Source organism: Bos javanicus, chromosome 20 (genome assembly GCF_032452875.1).
Source record: "Bos javanicus breed banteng chromosome 20, ARS-OSU_banteng_1.0, whole genome shotgun sequence".
Taxonomy (NCBI): Eukaryota; Metazoa; Chordata; class Mammalia; order Artiodactyla; family Bovidae; genus Bos; species Bos javanicus.
In genome coordinates, this window is record NC_083887.1 from 8645450 (window position 1) to 8659486 (window position 14037).

General features: G+C 36.6%; 1 protein-coding gene across 4 annotated transcripts in view; it reads right to left on the reverse strand.

Moving 5' to 3' along the window:
• Window positions 1–14037, reverse strand: part of TNPO1 (transportin 1) — a 94146-nt gene that overhangs the window by 39904 nt on the left and 40205 nt on the right. For 2 of the 4 annotated variants that reach the window (XM_061393297.1, XM_061393294.1), the window contains exons 2-7: window positions 13040–13153; window positions 10275–10350; window positions 6635–6784; window positions 3652–3758; window positions 1846–1979; window positions 1124–1205 (exon numbers count right to left, since the gene is read on the reverse strand). In XM_061393297.1, the coding sequence (XP_061249281.1) occupies window positions 1124–1205; window positions 1846–1979; window positions 3652–3758; window positions 6635–6784; window positions 10275–10350; window positions 13040–13153 (663 nt within the window). Of the gene's footprint in view, window positions 1–1123; window positions 1206–1845; window positions 1980–3651; window positions 3759–6634; window positions 6785–10274; window positions 10351–13039; window positions 13154–13288; window positions 13424–14037 lie in introns of those variants that run through there. The other 2 variants (XM_061393295.1, XM_061393296.1) reach the window with 2 other exon arrangements.

A 14037-nucleotide genomic window follows, 5' to 3' on the forward strand; every position in this document is an offset into this window, starting at 1 on the left:
GAAAATACCAGTTAAATGAGGTGCCCAAGGTTAACAGCTACTAAGCTGTGGAGCTGGGATCTGAACCCAGGCAGTCTTACTCTCCAGACTTCTACTACTGCCTGTACTACAAGTGGTCCACTACCCTGAACAGACTGAAACACCTTGAAGCGTAACATTTCTTTATGTACTATTAGCACAAGCACAGTAGGTACTCAGGAAAATGCATTTAAGATGCCTAGTTTTGTTTCAGTTTTCAAATGGCTCGAGGACTCTAATGGCTACTATTTGCACTTGATTGGTTCAGTTCAGTTCAGTCACTCAGTCGTTTAAGAAAGAAGTTTGTCAATTTAAGTGATAAGCAAAAAAAGACAATTTCTCCTCAGCTCTTTCTGGTAATTTCCCAACAGGAATACCAGCAGTATGGTCTCTGGAGGATCTTTTGTTTTTTTTTTAAAGAACAGCTAAAAAGGAATAGACTATTTAATTAAATTTCATATGATGAAAATAAAAGTGAAATACTTAAGGAACTTTAATAACCCTTTCAAAATTGCTGTTACTGAGCAGAAGTTCTGAAAAGAAACTCTACTGCTTAGAGCTGAATGGCCAAAAAACTACATCTGTCGTCTTCCCGCTTTTATTAAAAAAAGTAACTTCAGAAATACTAAGATGCGCCAATTTTTCTCCCAAACCTCTCATTTTACACTGAAAACCAATGGAAAAAATAAAGTACTATCCTTCCAGTCTAAAGTCTGAAGTCCAGACTTCAGATTCTTTATCAAAGTAAGTTTATTCAACCTCTTCATGTTCCTATCACAAATGAGCTTGGAGGCTTAATTTCCATATGCAATTTGAATAGTAGATTGAAGCAGAAATTTTTATAATCAAGGTATCAAACAAACATATATCACAATGTTTATACAAGTAAAAAACTCAGTATGAGAAGTAGTTTTTTTTTTTTCCAGTTAATGAGAATTATAAAGTTTAACTGTATCCAATTTTAATACTATCACAAGCAATTTAAATATTGCCAGTTCATAATTATAACTTATTACATTTATAAAATAAAACTATACGTATTTAACATTTTCCAACCTTCTCAAAAGTAAGGTGGCGGGGGGGGGGGGGGGGGCAGGAATCTTACCTCAATAAAGGAATCAATGTGCAACATCAGAGCTTGAGTTCTACTGATGATAAACTGATTGACACATGCAACAGCATGAGACCTAGAAACAAAATTTAAAATATGTTCATTGAAGTTTTTTTTTCCATTTACAGAAGACTGGCAAGAAATTAAATATTCCTCCATAAAAATATTATGGTGTATGTATAGCCATATGTACACACACACCATTAAGAAGACTGAGTCAAAATTCTCTATGTATTAACATATCCTTCACATTCTTTCTGTGTCAAGTGAAAAACGCAGGTTGTGGAATAATAATTTTAAGAAAGTGTAAAAGTGTCTGAAAGGACATGTTCACTCTCAAGAGTGGGATGTTGGATGGGAACATAATGAGAATTATTTTAGATTAAAAAACAATGGGTATGCATTCCTTTCGAAAGGCTTCCCAGGTGGCTCAGTGGTAAAGAATCCACCTGCAATGCAGGAGATGTAGGTTCGATCCCTGGGTTGGGAAGATCCCCTGGAGGAGGGCATGGCAACCCACTCCAGTATTCTTGCCTGGAGAATCCCATGGACAGAGGAGCCTGGTGGGCTACAGTCCTTGGGATCGCAAAGAGGTGGACGTGACTTAGTGACTGAGCACACATGCAATCACAAAAGTACTAGGTAATGCAAAGTAAGGGAGTGGTCAGGTTTGTATCAGAATTTATAAGTGAATTTAATACTGGCTATATAGATACCTTATTTTTGGACTACTGTGCTTGAAGAACTGTAAAAATTTTGGAATCATGATGTTGAGAGGACGATCTAAAACATCACTATCTAAAATCTCAGCAGAATCTTCACAAATTTTCTGAAGGGCGCCAAATGCTCCCTGTAAAAGACATTTCAATTATTAGAATTAAAAATGAAGCCATTTAAAAAGCAAATTGAGGAATATTAACTAATTTGTGTGGATTAATGTTCTCAGCCCACATAAAATCTGCATCATGAAATCCATATATTTAATCATCAATTTTAAGAAAAATTATACCACTGATTTAAAACCATAATTTAAACATAATGGCACATTTTAATTTTAGCATTAAATGACTCAGAATTAGAATTCTGGTTGGCAGGGATTGTAAGTAATGTCATCTAATTAAAAAACAACTTTTGAGGTATTCTTGTCAATTTTTAAATCAGCACTAATTTTTCTCTTATTAAATATTGATTTGTTAAAACAATGTAAACTCTACTTTTATGTATGTCTATTTAACCACTGTATCACTTCTTTTTGAAATACCAAAAGAAACCTTAATTATCATAACTATTTACATATAAATCATTCACTGATAAAAATTGTATTCAACTGGCAATTTTCCTACAACCATTTTACAACCAAGCGGCTTATCTGGAGAGCTCCTGCATGGATCATCTAGCCTGTTAGTTACCTCAACCACCTGTTTACTGTTTATAATCTTATCAGCAGCACCTTGGTGCTCATTCGCTACAGTACAGTTAACTCAATACTGTATGACAGCAGCTCCGTGATTTCATGATTATCAGTTTAAACTTTTTATTCTTGCAAAGTGCTTGCTTAAGATTTTGGTCTTTATGTTGTTGGCTTTATACCAAAGCACTATTTAAATTTTCATTAACTGTTACCCTACAGCTAAGTATTATTTTTATTTTCCTATAATCTTAGTGTATTTCCAAGGCATTACTAGAAAACATATATGTGAGAATGCAAGCTTTTTTCCTTCTCTTTTAAGGAGGGAGAAGAGTGACTTTTTAAGACTCCTTTTTGCTAGCTTCTCCTCTCCCTGGTCCTCTCTCCCCCAAGCCAACCTGGCAATAAATGGTAAGTTAAAAAGACCACTTGATTCCTTTACATTAGGTTATTTTTATATCCGCCCTGCCTCCAAGCCTTGCTCTTTTTTGAGGAGATTAAGTCACTGCCTCAAGAGGCAAAACATCTAAAATGATTTCCATTTAAGACATCGTTTTCACCTGCTAATGAAAGAGATGGGTAAGATCCTCATTAGGTGAGAAATTACAGGAGAACAAATCCATACAGACTCCCTCTTCTCTCCCCAAATTGCTACTGACCTGATCAGTGACAAACAACAAGAGACTATAATTTATAATTAAAACAATACTAGATATACCTCAGACGTATCATACAAGAGGCATCAAACAACTTAGAGACACTGAAAATGTACCCATGGTCTGGGAATTCAGTACATTTAATTAAGTCCACCTTTGAAAAATACTGCAACCGATTAAGCTTGACAATAGCTTTGCTGATGATACATATACACACCCAAGAATAGCTCTAAAATACAACAACAGAAGATTTTTCTCTGTAGGAAGTATAGTAAAGAGGTTTCATAACTTAACGGTCTTTATGGAAAACAGTAAGGTAAATGATCACTGACTTAAAACAAAAGGTAACTTTAGGTCTCTAAGTTTTGATGTTTTTTGTTTCAGAGGAATTCTTTTTTCTCAAGATCACTAATACACAACATGACAAGACAAATTATGTATGAAGCAAAAATCCTTACCTCACAAGTGTTGTAATCTTCAGAATCCAACAGGCTGCAGAGTTTTGGTAAGAGGTCAGGCCAATTCTGCAATTCTCCCTTGGAGGCTATAGTTGTGATCAAAATACCTTGAAAGAAAACATGTCTGTTTAGGAAATGTGACTGCATTATGTTATATATTGCCTTGTGGGCAACCACAAGCCAATGCCAAGCGCTTACATCATGTTCTTGCAAGTGGGTTCACGTGCGCACACACACACATTTAAATGTTCCAAATCATGGTAAGACTTGCAAATCATGTCAATCGTAATATTTATCAAGGATCCCTGCATCATCACAGCGTATCTGTGGAAAATCCCAGTAGAAATCAGAGCCGTTTCTCATCTTATTTTCCAACAATTCACCCTCTTTTTAACAAGTATCTGTACAAAAGACAACTTGCTCTTCTCCAATAATGCCAAGAATACTTTTACTAATTAAAATTACTCCTATTTTATAAAAAATACATACAAAAGAGCAGAAAGAAAATACACCAAAATGTTATTAGCAACACTTAGTACTGGGTGATGAATATGACTATTAGATTCAAATAAAAACACATCAAAGAAGTAAGAACAGCTTTCCACACAGAGTTGGACACGACTGAAGCGACTTAGCAGCAGCAGCAGCTCCGACTTAACCTAGTATCAAAGCTGTGACCCATGGTAGAGAAAGTCGATGAGCCATCGGTCAAGAACATTTCTACATGCCCACTCTTTTGGCAACAATCCCTCTCCTGGAGACAGGCCATACACCCCTACAACAGTTTCCACTTATGGGGATCAAGGATGAATCACTGGCAAGGTGATTGTGGATTGTGGAGGCTTGACTGACATAGGCTTACTCATGTCACTTTGACTGGATTATTTCAACTGTGTTGTGTAACTTAGCTCTTAGTTAAGGATTATGCAAATACAGAAATATGTAACAAAAAACTTTTGTCATTGTTTTTCTCTGCCTTAGAAAATTTAATAGTAGTTAACATAATGTAATATGCTTAGTGATTACAGATCTTTCAGCACCATAATTAAAGAGTATAAACTGACAGTAGGCAAATTATATGTACTTCAAATTATTAATCTGCAAAAGAAAATTTTTAGAAGAGAAAAAGTTCTCTTCATAGTTATTTTGAGAATTCAGTGATGTGTACACAAAATGCAGAGCATATAATAATAATTATTACTGAACAACAAATTTTACTGTTTGTGTGCATAAATTCTCTTTGAGTTTTCCATTGTGAGTTTTGAGCAGGTTGCTCCCAATGGTAAAGAGCTAAAAAATGTAAAGAGTAAAGTTGTTGGCCAGGATTTACTCCCCACTGAAAAAATTGAACTGTATGGTGAGGATCATTGTATTGATAGCATTTTAAAGATAAGTTACTTTCTGGTAAGATCAAAAAGCAGCAAGACTAATAGTAAATCTGTTCTTTCTTGCCATGTATTCTTTCCCAAAGTCAAAATATAAAGAGTTGGGGGAACAAGAAAGTTCTGGATCTGCCTAAAGGAAACCAAGCCATGTTTTAAAACAAGTAATAATAAAAATTAAACACAAGATAAAATTTGGTACTAACAGTCTGCTGACACTCACGACTTCTAAGACAGTATTAAAGAATGTTTGTAGACTGACAAATTCAAATTAATCTGGCCCCATATAATTGCATCCACTCACAAAAAAAATTCTAATGCTACCATAGTTACATAAAGTGAAAAACTGTAATTTTCAGTGGATTTACCAAAGATGGGTGTGAAAACTGAGTACTCAGCAATACCCATTACAAACCAACCATACATTCTTTAACAGAAACAATTCTACGTCTATCTAATGGATTACCACACAGTCACTGAAATGTGGTCCTTCCAAATACACTTCCTTGGCAAGATTTCCAAAATGCATTCTTAAGATGAAAAAAAAAATTAAGACTGGTATACACTCACCATCTTTTTTTTTTTAAACCAGTGTTAAGAGTCTGGTAGAAAATCAGGCATACATGAGGGTCCACAAGAATAACCTATGGAGGGAGACCCTTTTCTCAAATTATAAATGCCCTCTACATATCCTATTTAAAATGAGTGTTAATAATGGCAATGTTTAGTATCTGGAGGGAAGTTACAAAGAGCTTCTGTTTTGTAAGGAAGAGATAAACCAGGTACTTTTCAAACCCACCAGGAGACAAAATATATAAAAGCAGAGAACTTTTAATGAAAATGACTGATTCATTATGGAAGTTCTTAACTGAATCCCATTTAACCAACCTGATTAACAGAAGCTTTTCAGGTCCCTGTGAAATATGGCTGCGGAAACCCCATGGCATATGAAATCTACCCACTGGTCGGCTGTTCCATAGTACATGTTTATTTCTGCTTCTACCAGAGGATGTGTGTGCTTACCAAGAGTCAGTTGTGTTGGTTCCCAAAACTACTTATTTCAGTTACTGTAATTAAGCATCTAATAGTATTTCATAAAGTGATAGAAATTTGTTCTTCCACTGAAAACAAGTTGAAATACTCTAAAAAGACTAAAAAATTGATGTTAATTAGGTATATACAAGGGAAATATTAAAAACAAGGGGGTACATAGTAAAAACCTAAAGTCCTACACATAAATTGTCTTACAAAGAAGTTTCTCTTTATATGTAAAAGAAAGTGAAACTGGAAATTATACCCCATGTATAACACAAGAAAGACAGTTAAAGAACTCAAAGGAAAAACAGGAGTTCTACACTAGGATCACTTTTTAACGGCCCATTTTAACCAACTTTGATAAAGCAACTACTAGTGAATCTGGTCTCAAAGGATCCAGAGAACTTTTCCTGTAATCATTAACATTATGTCAAAAGAAGCAATGAAAAATTTTCCCCATCACAATTCAACATGAACCGGATGACAAAATTCCTATGGAAATCATCAATCATGTCAGAAACCAACCCAGTCACAAACAAGATAAGCAAAATTGTAACATTACTTACCTACAGTAGCTCTAATCAGAGGAGAGGAGTCACCAATATTGTTTAAACATTCACTCTTAATAAAGTCTGTTACACCATTTGGGAAGTTCTGAAAGTGTGCTTTCACATTATTCTTCAAAATGAGACCACTCAATGATCTTGTGGGTTCATCTGTAATAAAATAACACTACTACTGAGTTTTAAAGTTGTTTTCATTTCAAAATATATCAAGAATGTAACTTTTAAAATATATTAAAAAATTGATTGTAATATTTCATTAATCTGCTATAACCAGGGGTGAAAATACTGTAAATGATTACAAAGGATTAGCTCCATGATTTACAGTTCAGGGTTTCTCAACCTTGGCATTATTGACATTCTGGGCCAGGTAATTCTTTCTTTAGGAGTGCTGTCCTATGCACTGTAAGATGTTTAGCAGTATCACTGACCATAGGTGCCAGTATTACCTCTGCAAATTGTGACAACCAAAAATGTTTCCAGATAATGTCAAATGTCTCCTTGGGCACTGAGAAGGGGATGGGCGGGGGAAACACAATAAAACTGCACCTGGTTGAGAACCACTGATTGAATTTAAGTTTATATATGGCCAATGTACTCAAGCTTTATTGGAACCTGATGCAAACATCAAATTACAGATATGAAAGTATTAGTCACTAAAGATATCCTATTAAAAATTAAGTGGACAAAGAACATATGGGATCACCTTCACATACAAATAATTGCCGTTCATTTATATCATGTTTTTCACTTGCCTCTGAGCTAAAAAGAAAAGGGGGGAGAGGGTAAAACAATTTTTAAATTTCCAGAAGATTAAATAAAAAAGAATCTATGTAAAAGAAGTTTAATCCGTAGATGATATTAACAAATTCTGAAGAACCAATTTAATATCAGTAGAATATAACTGATGCTTTAAGAATCTGTATTATCACCAACAATATTAGCAATAGTCAACATTTTCTCAATGCTCATTACATACCAAACACTGCTAAGTGCTTTCCAAGTAGTCTGCATTTAATCCTCACTACCTCATGAGACAAGAATTAATTTATCTCCACTGCACAAACAAGGAAACTGAGGCCTTTGCCTAACTCACACAGAATAGACCATGAGTTGCGGAAGCCAAAGTGTCAACCTGAGGAGTTTGTCTCCAGAGCCTCTACTTGATGATGGCATAGTATCACCCTCCTTAAAGGGCTGGAAGACGTGTGGAACTGGTTTACGGAACACAGAATGCTATTTCGGCACTATTATTTTACGTACTTTATTAAAAAAGAAAATAACCCAACTTGTTCTAGTTAGTTCAGTATGTCCCCAAAGTCTGACTGGTATTGAACTCTTCAAGGGTACAGCATGGGGGGACAAAAAGACTGTGTTTCTTTGCAAATGAACCATTCGAGCCACCACAACACAGCCTACGAGCCTTTTATGTCACCCTCCAAAAATTTCTTCCTGGTTTCAATTACCACCATTCAATCAGTAACTTAGAAACAAAAGCAATTCTAAATTCTCTTCAAAGTTTAAAACTTCCATAAAATAAAATAGCCAGATATTTAACTTCCTCAAGCAACACATGTTTTTGTCTTGTTAGCCATCAATAATTCAGTTGTATAATTTTATTTTAAATGGCATGTGTATTTACTTACAACGAACACACTATACCATTTTTACAACTATGATTACAAGATGGAGAGTTTTAAAAAAATCACAAGGTGAAAGGAGTTAAAATTAACTATGTCCTCTTTCTTAAAGACTCCTTTACTAGGTCTCAATTCTCATCTGCAGAGTGAGGGAAGTAGATGAGCTGATCCGAGGTCTCTCCATATCTAAAATTTTACTGCAGGAAAGGCAAAAAGGTTCCTAAATAAATAAGCATATTGATTTAAAGACTTTACTTATGCTCCTCCTCTAATATGGATGGTCACAATGCTAATTTTTTAAAACAGAAAACTAGATATAGCAACCTTGTGTTCCAAATAAATGAATAAACACAGGAAGAAATAGCAAATGTTAGTAAAACCTTTTCCAACATTTCATGGTTTTATAATTCATAGGTCTTCTGGGAGATAGTTACACACCAACCTCTCTTGCTACTTAAGTTTGTCATTTGTCTGCTTTTAAAAATACTTCTGATGTATCCTCATATCCCAAGAAAGTTTTAAGAAAGAGTATAACATTATAAAAATCTTAACATTTGGAATTTAAGATGAGGACAGGACAGAGAATAGATGGCTTGGTGAAAATAAAATTTTCAAGTAAAACACTTATGTTTAGAAAAATTCATTTACTAAATATAAAGTTCTTAAAGCATTATCTAATTACAACTTCTATGTGGGAAAAAGAAAATTTCTATATTAAGAAATAACACATCACATTAATATGTACTTATCAAACTAGGAATATTAGCTGCTGAATTTAAAGATATGCCAAAAAACTTTAGTTTTTTGCAATTTAAGTTTTGAAATTTCTAAAGTTTCTCTTACATGCTTCAATCACAAATTAAAATTCCTAAAATTAACTAGAAAATTTTAAAATAATTCAAAATAAATCACTATACACTGGCATGAAACATTAAAATCTGAGTAAATACAAGATTAGTGAGATTTTAAGGTCATTAACCCGCTCGCTAGCACTTAAGAGTTGAAACCTTACATATGGTCTGGTAGTCTAACACAGGCATTTTGTAGATGAAAGAGAGATGAAATGAGTGTCAGAGTTTAAGACTTATTTCCTAACTCCAAGTGTAGTGCTTTTACTAACTACAGAAGCACTAATGAAGCACCGTAACTTCTCATTTAGAGGCCAATCAGTCTCTCAAAAATTACCCGAGTGCATTCTGAGTGTCTGACAACATCCCAGGAAGGGAATACTCAACTCTGAGAACACCTCTCACTACAGTGTAAGCTCCATGAGGACAGAGATCCTTATTATTCTGTTCACTTTCACTGCTCTTGAGCCAGCAAACTGCCTGGCAAGGAGTGGTGCTCCACAAATATTCATGTAATAAACAGAGTCAAGAGAGATATATTACATGTATAGGAAACAATCAAATGACTATGTCATTTAAAAATCAAGTTAGTTTTCAAGCTTTGTTATAAAAGTAATTTAAAATGGTTGTAGAATAGTTAATGAAAAGGTTTCATGTATACTGTTAGAAGGTTTAAAAAAGTTACAAGTCTATGAATAGAATGATTCTACTTTTTGTTAACAATTAAAATAGTACATGGCCATATAAGTGAAGTACAGAATTAAGGCATTAACAATTACCTGGTGATGGTATTATACATGACTTCATTTTGGTTAAATCAACTTTCAATCATACAAATATGATCACCCATATAGTAAGTTTTTAGTAAATCCTACATTCGATTTGTGTATAAAAGAAATCAATCTCTCTAGCAAAATGCTTTCTCATTTGCGAAGAATGAATTTATTACAAAAACCCCCAACTAACAACTGACTGCTCATCAAGCATCCAAATGCTTTAGTAACACTTTCATTCCATATCTTTAAAGCAAGTGATTCCTACAAAATGAAATCCTTTAAAATGAGTAATTCTTCATATATTTTAGTACACCTTAAAGACTTATTAAAAAAAAATGTAAAAAACTTTTAAGTAGCTTTCAACACAAACCCTACTTACCTTCAGATTTCAATTTTGTAAGAACAAAAATCAGGTAGTTGTTAAAGTCTGGATATTGATTGAGTTGTTCCAGTTTCTAGAACAAACAGTAGTTAAGGAAACTTATAAGGAAGGAATTCAGTATTTTTAATCTAAAATCAATAATCTCTTTTGTGATTTTTAGGCCTGAATTTTTTTTTCAGTAAGAATAAAGTTATCCTATTAAAACCATCAATACACTATTCCAAGAACACACCAATGGCTGTGTTAAACCTCTTATGAGCTTTATGGTTAAAATATTAAACTATTTTACATCAATTATTTTCAATACAAGTCAGTCAACTTCCACCTTCAGTATAGGTGCACATTGTATGAAAAAAATTTTCAAAACAATTTCTTTGACCTATTTGAACTAAAAAAAAAAACAAAAAACCTTAATCAGAAAGGTATTAACATATAAAATAATGACAAAAAGGAAAAGCATTCCAAATGAACAAAAACAAGTCTTTCAGAAATCACTTACAGAAATTAACCTTATAAAAATCGCCTTTTAACTTAAACACTATTAGAATTTTTCTTCAGAATTCAAGAAATTTACATAAAATGCTATTTATGTACAAGTCTACATATCAAATCTTATTATATAAAGTCACTGTTGTGAAATTACTGCACTGCAATAGTTCTACAATTATCCCCTCTCCCCTACTCCCCCACCAGGATCTGCCATTACCAGTGACACACACGTGCAGGTTTCCATCCTGTGGCAGGCGACAATGACATACTGCTCTGCTACGTCTTTCTTCATGCCCTTTTAAACCCTAATACGCTTTTTAATAACACCTCTAATTGGGTTTTATTAGAATTTTCTCAGTAGACCTAGATCTTTAAATTAAATCCACTATACAAACTCCAGGCACACCATATCAGCTATTTATCACACACTAGAATATTCTCAGTGTTCAGTGGCCAGAACATAAATTAACTATCAACATACATTTCTCTAGAAGCTGTACTTTCTTTGACCAAAAAACCCTAGTGATTTCTTTTTTTAGTGAACAGCCAAGATTAACAGTATGCTGATATGCTAATAATTTTTCATAAATACTTCCTAATAAGGTTTACTTCCTAGGAACTTAAGCTATCTATCCATATTATTATAACGGTCTTTCTAAAAGTGCTCAAGTCTATACAAAAACAGTAATTACATTCTTTGCTAAGGAAACAAAGAACAAGGTCATCATTAGGCACTTTGAAAGTATAGAGCAGTGTGTATTTTAAAAATACTATTAACCTTTATCTACTGAAATTTAAATTGTTCCTTATGCAGACAGTATACTATGCTCCAGGCATACAGAATACTTAATAAATAACGCACTAAAACAACAAATTATGATATACAATGCTACAGAATAAATTACAATGTGGTTTGTGACTTGGCTAACTTAACTGTCATACTAACACCTATAATTCATCAAAACTCAACTTCTATCATTTCTAAAGCTATGATAATACAAATTAAGATTGCGCAACAGCAATGTTTCAAATACAAGCTCCAATACACCCCAAACCAACTACTATTCCCTCAGTACTATGTAGCAAAATGGCTTAAGAAAAACAAACACCAAACCAAGCAGACCTAAATCATTAACACCTCCATTTTAAAATAATCAGTATTAATTAATCAAAAGGCTAGATACTCGCCTATTCGAGGTTTTAAATTACAGCAATGCAGTACTTTGAGAAACTTTATTTACCAGAGCTTTTCAAGTAATTCGATTTAACCCCAAGTTTATAGTATTTTAAACTTAAGTCCAAACTACACCAAAAGAGCTTACCAAATTCCGTACTAACCAATTTTCCCTCTTTATTAACAATAAAAATTAAGAGGCATTTTTGAACACAGGCTGAAGTTTTTAAACAATTAACTTCATCTTAAAATAAAAGTTATTTTATGATCGGGTGAATTTGTTTCCTTTATTAGATGCAGGAAGAGCTCTCCATTTGACCGCAGTTTAGGGCACTGCAGAGCGCACACACAGCAGAGGTTCTGGTTCTTCTGTTAAGCCTTTCTGCCAGTAAAGCCTTAGCAACAGGACCGCTACACCAGCAAACTCGGTCAAGACTTGGGTAACTGAGCAGACCGTCTCGAGCCAAAGATTTCTCACTTGGGAGGCAGGGAGCTCGCAACAGGTGTTAGCCTGAGCAGCCCCGAAGTGAGTCCTGGGAGCCCTCATTCCTAGGTCTCCGGCTCTTCAGGATCAGGGCCTGGAAGAAATCCCGGGCCCCACACCCAGGGAGTTCAAACCCCGCGCCGGCTCCACCCTACTCAGGCCGGCGAGCGCGGCCGCGCACGCAGCGCGCCCGCCCGGCCCCTCGCTTCGCCCGCCGCCCCCTCCACGCCCGGCGCATTGTGTGGGCCGGCTCGCCGGGGGTCCGCGCCGGCACCCAGCCACTCCGCCTTCCCGAGCGGCCCGCCGCGAGGGAGGACGTGGCGCCCGGCCGGTGCACATGTCGCGATCGCGGGCGGCGGCTGGGCGCCCCCGGCCTCTTGTGGCCGGAAGCCGCCGGGCCAGGCGGCGGCCCGGGCTCGGGGCACGAGGGCCGCGTGCGCGAGGCGCCGGGCAGGGGCGGCGGCGGCGGGCGGGCCTTGCTCGCGGGCGGGCGCGCGGAGGGCGGAGGGATCCGGGAGCGGGGAGGGGGAGGGGCGGCGGGAGCCTCCCGGCCGGCGAGAGCGGGCCCGGCGCGGCAGAGCGGCGCGGGCGGTGGCGAGGCCTCGCAAAGGATACTTGTTGCACGGTTCTCTGGATGGTGGTGTCGGGGGACTGGGACTCCTTCAGCAGCTGCAGGATTTGCTGAAGCCCTTGCTCGTCAGGTTTCCACTCATACTCCATCTTGGTTTGCTGCAAATAAAGCCAGACACAGGAAGAGACGGAGCAAATGTTACTCCCCGTGCACAGGCCCGAGGGCTTCCCGCGCCGAGCAACCCCCGTTCCTCCCCGCCACAACGACCCTTGCGCTCCCCGGACGCCTCAGACCTGCCTGGGGCGCCCCGAAGGAAGTCTCGGACGGTGAAACCCGGGGGAACTGATCCTAGCAGCTCGGCCGCCAACGTCTGCTGCTGCCGCCGCGGCCGCTGAGCGCAAGGAGCCGACCAGACTGAGTCACCGCGAATTTGCAATCTGGCCCCTAGATCCGCTCACGGGAGCCCCCTGGGTCCTAGTGCCACGCAGTTTTCTCCAACCTAACCCAACTCTAGTTCCACCCAGATTATTACTGATTTAAGGGCTAATCTAAAAAAAGCAAACCCCCTGCGAGACACCTGGAGATCTGATTTGGGATTTTAATCATTTTAAATTAACATGGTTAATAATTAAGAATGACTGTTAATAGGGAAAAAAGCCTGCTAATTCCCCTGACGGCTCAACAATACTTAGAATAACAAATGTTTATATTTAAATTTGATATATAAAGTACTAAATACTAAAATTTAGTCTAAAATATTAAAAATGGATTGCATCACAACTCACACTTGAATAAACACTACATGTTGCATTTACATTTGCAAAACGACTGAAAAAAATGCATTCTTTCATAAACTTCAACTTTTGAACTCTTTAAGTTAAACTCCACCTGAAATAACCACCTTCACAACTAATGACTTAGGGCTGAAGAAAAAAACAATAAAAAGAATGTAACTTTACAACTGGATAGTGTTTAATTCTATTAATGTGTTTTCACATACATTTTATTTTATTATCACTCTGGCCGGAGGGGATATTATTTG